At 31.2% G+C, this 8,538-nt stretch overlaps 1 protein-coding gene across 1 annotated transcript in view; it reads right to left on the minus strand.

Moving 5' to 3' along the window:
• Nucleotides 1–7,274, minus strand: part of LOC106465924 (intracellular hyaluronan-binding protein 4-like) — a 20,468-nt gene extending 13,194 nt beyond the window's left edge. Inside the window, exons 1-2 of the mRNA XM_022393887.1 lie at nt 6,928–7,274; nt 2,509–2,633 (exon numbers count right to left, since the gene is read on the minus strand). Of these exons, the coding sequence (XP_022249595.1) occupies nt 2,509–2,633; nt 6,928–7,183 (381 nt within the window). The 5' untranslated portion in view covers nt 7,184–7,274. The remainder of the gene's footprint in view (nt 1–2,508; nt 2,634–6,927) is intronic.
• Nucleotides 7,275–8,538: the final 1,264 nt, after the last annotated feature.

Raw genomic sequence — 8,538 nt, forward strand, 5'->3', positions numbered from 1 at the left:
AGGATGCTCCAGTTTCCAACCAATTATAAAAAAACTACACATAATTACAGAAACTGAGAAAAACGTTAATCTTCTTCCTTTTGTCAAACCGGTCAAAGAATCTCCATCCCTTTCCTGTGATTTTCAAGATTGTTTTCTTATCAACTTTTCAGTACTTCTGACAATCACCTGGTGTTCACATCAGCTCTACAAGAAACAGCTAACAGGCTGCCACTATAGTCTAGTACTTCTGACAATCACCTGGTGTTCACATCAGCTCTAAAGGAAACAGCTAACTGGCTGCCACAATAGTCTAGTACTTCTGACAATCATATGGTGTTCACATCAGCTCTACAAGAAACAGCTAACCAGCTTCCACTATAGTATAGTACTTCTGATGCAAGGATTACTGGTTCAGTAGGTACGAAGTACATCAATAAATCCATAAAATTAAAAGGATACAGATGTAAAAAACTTTTGATATTTATTTAGGAGGTTCTAGATGCTATGCAAACAAAATATGAAAACTGTGAGATGAAAAGTAATTTTTATTTTTTAGCATGAAATCACCTTCCATTCAAGACTGACCCAGTAAAGGCTTTGGAAGTTCACAGACTAACCTTCAGTAAAAACACTTTATTAAAAAAAAATATGACTTATGTCCAACAAAACTAACATTTACTAAAAGCTTGCCAAATTTCAGTAAGCCACACTTATTCAATTAAGAATTATACTAAATACTAATATGTTTAACATCACAGATACAGGGTCTGTCAATATGAACAGACAGTTTTAAAAACTGCACTGCTACATTAAAGAATTATTTCCCCATGTGTAATTACAAATACATAAATGCCGATCAATTGTGAACGAGTGTCAAGCAGTGGTCAATTTGTCCTGTATGGTGACCAGGAAAAGTAGTAACTGGTCACTGACTGGCAATGGTTTCCCAGTAGAAAGGCTATTCTGTGTGTATTTTATCAGTTGTTGCTAAATCATACTACAAATGCTCTTACCCTTTATCTACTTTCTATTATGCATACTTACAATAATCACCAATAAATATAAAGAAATCTGGCATCTCAATTGAATTCTGTGCTAAAGCTCCATGATTGATCAGGTGAACAGTTATGTATATTACTTAAAACATATGCACCATAAAGACTTGAACAGTAAAATAAAGGCTGGAAATTTACATGTTATATATCAAAACAACAGTTGTGCAGCAACAAGTCTACATGTACTCTTTTAAAGGGGATATACAATTAAAAAATGTGGAATTTGTGTAATCCCAAGCTTTTGGCACAACAATGTAAAAATTTGAGATTTTAACATGATAACAACAACTACTGCGACCAATAAAAAATATATTCTAATTACTACTCCATATGCCACTATTTTATCTCTTTATGACATCACACTGGTAAACTTTAATTTCTTTATCCATGAACTTGATTGAGATACACCACACAATGTAACATGGGTTAAGTGTTTGCTCATACATTTTTCAATAGAACCATAAATTTGTTAAATTATGAATCACGTAATGTATTAGCACATACACACACACACACTTAAAGAACTCTTTTCACTGTAGTTAGAAGTAACACAAGACAATCTTTCTGTGCTAATGTAAGTGGTAAATTTCAGTTTCATTCTCACGCGAAGCAGGAAAATGGATAATGAAAATAGACAGCTTGTGTCGCAAGGGGAAATACACATTTGTGTGTTTTTAAACCAGTTTAATCAAGGGAAATGAAGGAAAGATACCATACTATTACAATCACTGTCAGCTAATTCTTTTAGAACACTGAACATATAGTGTCATGCTAAACTAAAATTAGTTATTTCTACCCACCTTTTTTATATTTTTTATAAAATATATGTCACAAGTAACCACACTAAAACAATACTATTTGGCATCACATAACACGAAATTAATAGTTTGATGTTTTTCATGTCACTAAGTTAATTACAGCATTAATGAATGCAGATACAGATGCTATATGATATTTTTTTGTAACCATAGTTGTAAGAAAAAAATATTTAAGCTTTAATTCACGTACCATCCACAATTTCATACTTCACTGTTAGACACGGCTATAGCATTTTCAAGTTTGGCCACAAATTTTACAACTGGATTAGACAAATTGCTGCAAAATTTAAAGTTAGCCATAATGCAGTTAATATATGTAAGAAATTAAAAGAAACAAACAAGAAATTGTACCAACATTCTTCAGTGGAATATCATAATGAACAGTTAGACAAACAGTATCTAGTCCTGTCATGAAAAATAACACCCTACTTAACAATGGCAGTTAGAAACACATCTAAAACTTATATAAATTACTATAGTTGGCTAATTTGTTGAAAAATTATTTACTTTCTTAGCTCCATAATGTATTTATAACTAGATATTAAAAGCAGAGCTAGTATGTCATGAAATTAGGTTTTAAACTAGTATACACAACATTCATGATTTAGTAAGGACTACTTTCAAGTATAACCCATTTCTTTATAAAATACTCACTTTGAATCAGGTTGTATAAATGGTACATCTCTGTTCCTTCTATTTTTCCTTTCTTCATTTTCTTTATGCTCATCTTGAGAACCAAATCTAGCTCTTTCTCCAGAAATCCTTGGTGGTGGTCTCTCTGTACAGGCAAAAATAGCTGCTTAGTTTCCCAAACAACAAACACATTTTTCAAATCATCGTGCAGATATTTTACACAGAGTACTTTATTTGCATGCATAAAGAAACAGCATGCTTTTCAAAATTCACATGTAAACTTGGCATGTCATACAAAATATTACCAAAGATTGTGAAATTTGCAATTATTTCATATAATTTGAAATGGGAATCCTAAATAGTTATTACCACTTCAAATTTTGAGTAAATGAATACAGATTGCAAAACTACAAAGTTCCTAAATTCCTGCAGACATGTACTTTTAGTCCTACGTGTACAGCTGAGTCAAAGCGTGCATGTCACCATTTTTTAGTTACATTCAAAAGTGTACTTAAAAAGTTTTATCATCAATATATGTCAATAAATTTGGCATAAGAATGCAATTTAAAAGGGAAATATTTAGATAAATTCTTAGTCTTTGTGTGCTACTTTGCTCCAAATTGGCTATTTCACTATAGTGCTACAACTACATAGTCTTCAGAGTTTGTCATGACACTTATAGTATAGATATTGCTAAGACTGTACAGGATCCAATCTTTTCATTTTACTGAAATATAAGCCAGAAAGTCAAACACAGATACAGGCTTTCCAAACTTGTCAGATTACTTTTGACATTCTTAGTGAGGAATGTACACGGACTCATTGTATGTTATATACTTTTGATACTTTATTACAGCTTGAGTTATACAATTGCCAGGTGATTTAATGCTTTGTTACTGCTAGTTTAGTAATTAGACTTGGTTCAATGCAACAAAACAATGTGAAAATATTAGAGGCCTAGTTTTTCAGATAATTATAATTGTAGATTACAATCTGCTGTCATTTTGGGGAAAAAGTACTTTGATTTTATTTCATATTTTACCTTTTGCCACTCTTTAATGTTAACTAAAGTTCTGATATTCATTTAGGAGGTTCTAGAGTTTGTGCACATGAAATTATGAAAACTGAATCATGAGAAAAAGGATTCTTATTTTTAAAATGAAAATCACCTTGCTTTCAAATTTGTCAAAGTCTGAGTCAGAATGACTTTGTAAATTCAGAACACATTTGTAGTAAAAATACTTTTGAAAAATCTGATTTTTTTGTGTAAAACCTACTTTTTCATGTTCACTAAAAGCATACCAGATTTTGTTAAAATACACTTTGTAAATTCAGAATTGTATATGACTATTTTTTAAGCAAATTAAAAAAAATGTTCTGTTATTCCTCTCATTACTTAAGTAAACATCTAAATTAGTGTGAAGGCTTTCCAAGTATCTCAAAGAGAATAACTATGTGATAAATACAAGTACCAGTTAGTACAAACGAAATCCTGTGTTGTAAGATCTTTTATTCAAAGTATTAATAAATTATAAAAACAACTTATTTGAGACTGAAACAATCCATGCTGTCTTAAGTCAATAATATTTCTAATACATAATACCTAAGCAATGTTTTCCATTTTTGGAAGATACAGTTGATGGCCTATGGCCAAATATCACGAAATATACTAATGTAAAATTACACACTCACTCTTTGACTACAACCCGAGTGCATTGCACCCAGCCCATAACCACCAAAGCAGTAGTTAGAGTAGTCATACTATAACTTTTGATAGTATATGTGTACAAAATTTTACAGATTATTGATAAACGTCAAGGCTTTTTACATAAAATATCAGGTTTTTAAAGATTTGCTTGTTATTTTTTATTTTATTTCAAGAATAAAAATACCTTTCATCTGAAAATTGTACAATTTCATTTGCATAATTACTATAACCTACCCTAATCCTCTTCAAGATATGTCAATTTCAGCCTCCTTGTAATCACCATAAAAACTAGGAAATGACTGCAAATTGTAACAATTGTTTATACTTAATAGTTTTATTGACCTTTTAACCATCTCTGGCTAATAATACTGCCACACAAGTATCTTATGCAGCATGTACAGCTCACATAAATCTGGCCCTTACAAAGTAAAAATGTCTATCTTCAAAAGAAGAAAGTGAATATGCTGGAGTGGCTCAGTCAATGTCCTCACTTGAAGATTGTAGTTCATCAATGATCCCCAACAAACTTGTCAGAATTAAAGCAGTTTTAACAGGAAGAATGGGCAAAAATTACACAATCCCAAACTAGTAGAGTTATCTGAAAAGAATCACAGCAATAGTTGCTGCCAAATGTGCTTCGACAAATTACTGACTTAGGGGCCAAATACAAATTTATATTTTTTCTTTGCAGGTTTTGCTGACGTTCAACCTCCTTCATGCATATCGGTGTTAAGTTTGATCATTAGAGTTTTGAACAAAAACTCTAAAAAAATTGTTTAGATTATTTGTATTTCATCAAAATGTGACATCATTAGTTGGGGGCGGTGGTGAATACTTTTGCAAGGCACTGTATGCTATCAAATCTCTAATCATTCAAAAAGTAAAAAAATCTGCATTTAGGTTCATCTTAATTATATCATATGGACAACAAGAAACCGTCCATTCCTTCAAGGATGTCCCTGCACAACCATCCTTCATTTTCAAAGAAAGTACTAAATCCCTCTCATCCTATTGTCTTCAGAATATAACAAGTTAAAGACACTACTCATATGAATAACCTTATAAACTTCAATAAGCTCACACTTCTTATCATTTCTCAAAAGAAAATAAGAGATCTTAATGCATCCCTAGAAGGTAACTCTTCCAACCACAAAATTATCCTAGTGGATTTTCTTCTGAACTATTTTTCAGTAACATTCTGCAAGTCAATATCCCTTCTTGAATATTACGACTAAAGCTGTACGCAGTATTCCAAGTGAGGCCTAATTATGTGACTTGTATAGAGATAGAATTACTTCTTATAAGAAGCATTCAGTATGATTGAAAAAATATATATTAGTTTTACTACTAGTAATACAGCACTGCATTGAATGACTTATCCAACACATGCCAAGGTCCTTTTCTTTCCTTACATTACTGAGTGGCTTTCCATCTATTCTAAATGTATGATCTAAATTACGATAAACAACAAATTCATTTCCTTGCACTTATAATAAAATTGTATTTGCCAAATACCTCTCAAACTAATCAACCAACTGAAGCTATTCTATAAATTATAATAGCTTAACATTCTCAATACAGTTAGAAATACCAGTTTAAAACCATTTGTAAACTTTTCTAATTTAATAATAATGCCCTATCAACATCATTACAGTAAACCTGAAAAAGCAAGGGCCACCAGGTCACTCCACTAGTAATAATGGTCCAGTTTTATTTCTCTTATACAACCATTCTACAATTCACTATTAACCTTTAGTGTGACACCTTATCATTACGCACTGATAGAACTGAATTCAGTTTTATCTTGAATTTTCCCATCTGACAGTAAAACAACAGCAACTAAAAATCAGTGTCAATGTAATCTGTCAAAGACAAAGATGCCTAAAAACTAATGATAATAACATATTGACATGCTATTGATTGTGTTTTAGTGTGCTTCTGAAGACATAATCTAAGAGGTGAATATATTTAATGGAATATTAAAGTTTCCTGCACACACACACACACACACACATATATATATATATATATATATATTTACACACACAACAAAATCAAAGAATAGTTACTTTCTACAGCATTGTGCTTTATTTCTAGATTACCTTTGCTTTACCATTCAACCATACTGTCAAGTGGAAAAAGTATTGCACATTTTCTAACTGCAACCAAAGATACTTTACAATTAGCTCTACAGATACTAGTAGGACTGATATTCACGTCCTATTTAAACAGCCCAATGCAAAGAATTTCAATATGTCAATCAAATAAATCATGTAAAATCAATTTAACAACATACATTATCACAAATATAAACTAACACATTTGAACCTCAAAATTAAATATTACTATCTGACATGATTCTCACATACATCTTGAAATAACATTTAAAAATGTCTATTTTCACATTACATGTTTGATATTGTAATGAACTTGTTATGAAGTACAGAATAAAAACATTCACTAGTCATTTAACTTTGATAACTTTATAAATGAGTACTAAACTTTTTTAAGGAAATTTACTTTGGAAAAAAACAAAGAAAACACTATTACTAGTATTACCCAGCTTATCTATGGTTTCAAACAACACGTCCAAGTTAGAACTTGAAGAGAACATAGGACTCGTGCTTGTTTATCACGTGCATTAGCACTTCACTCTTTACTCAATTAGGCCTAACTTTTCTTTAATGTTGAATTCAAAATAAGTGAAAAGATTAAATTTGTCTTATCTTACCCGTTCGTTTTTGTTGTGGTTCTTGACTTCTTGCGTTGTTAGGAGTATCTTCTTTCCCGCCTTTTTTAGGGGCTGAAATTACTGATGTCTGTTTTCCAGCTTTAACGCCTTTCCCTTTCGGCTCTTTTCCAACCTTATCTGTTTTTCTCTTCTCCTTTTCTTCTTCATGTTGTTTTAGGATTTCCAAAGGATCTTCTTCCTCGTTTAAAAATATATCATATCTATTTTTTACACCGATTCCATATGCGTTTTCCATTTTTTTTATGGAAAAAGGAAGAAAGTGGATGGAATCGGATAGATTTTACACTTCTCTTATCACGCAGTCATGCCAAAATGGCGTATTGGAGTATTATGCATTGCATGGCGGGAAAATATTAATGATCTACGTGACGTCAATATCCTGATTTGGATTTATGATTTACTTATAGTATAAAAATACAATAAAGAAATAGAAAATTACTTGTATGTTGTACGTAAAATCAATATAATATAAAGTGTTAATATATATTCTGTAATGTTAATAATACTAAATACCTACCCAGAATGCATTGCTCAAAAAAAAAAGAAGCTTTTAAACAGCTGGGGCATTTAAACTTTTAAATTGTGATTGTGAAGAATGTTATATGAACTTCTTTCGCGTAACTTACAATAATTTTATTTAACTGTGTAATATCCATAAATAAACGTTTGGCTTACTTATATTTGTAGAAATTTTGAAATTAGTAACAATAATAAGATACCAGTGTACGAAAAACTTTCAAGCCCATTTCTTCGGTGTATTAAATATTACTAGGTCAGCTTTGCATAAACCCCATAAGGATATTGAAGTTTAACCATATGTGGTGATTTTCCTTTTGTTTTCAAACATAACTGTTGGTACATAGTTAGTTTAAAATTTTCATGCATTGATTTCTATGTCTAAACTATATATGCTTACTTTACTGGCTTTTACCTTTCACATAGTTGGATATCTGTGCATTACATGAAAACCATTTGGGGGCAAACTTTACTTATATATCATCTACACAACCTCATAAAACAGACTCAATATGATCACAGCATAACGTTTTTTCTACCCATGAGTGACACTGATAATACTAGCTAAATGTTGTGGAAACAACTTGCTATATCAACAGGGAGTAGACCTTTAAAGACTGAGTCCTAAGCAGAGCATGGAATTTAAACTTTTGTCAAACTAACTTCTTCAAGTGTATAGTATTCTTTGCAAGTATTAATTCTTTAGTCCACAGAAGACAATTTCAAATCAACTCGTATTGTGACTTTTACAACATAATTCTTTGCTTTGGTTTATGAAAAGTCACAAATTCAAGATTACATACAGCTATTGAAACTATATTTACATCCTATTTCATTTCTTTTCGATCCTGGGGGACATTTTGTGCACTTTATTACACCCAACCTATGTATTAACTAATTTCAGGTTTGTTTGTTGGTAATTAAGCATAAAGCTAAACAAAGGACTACCTGTTCTCTGCCCACCACAAGTATTGAAACCCTGTTTCTAACATTGTAAGTCCATGCCAGTGGGGGCTAAGTTTCAGGCCATATTATTATTACTAATATCAGTAAAATTAACTAATACTATCTTAT

The sequence above is a fragment of the Limulus polyphemus genome, unplaced genomic scaffold (assembly GCF_000517525.1).
Source record: "Limulus polyphemus unplaced genomic scaffold, Limulus_polyphemus-2.1.2 Scaffold2096, whole genome shotgun sequence".
Classification (NCBI taxonomy): domain Eukaryota; kingdom Metazoa; phylum Arthropoda; class Merostomata; order Xiphosura; family Limulidae; genus Limulus; species Limulus polyphemus.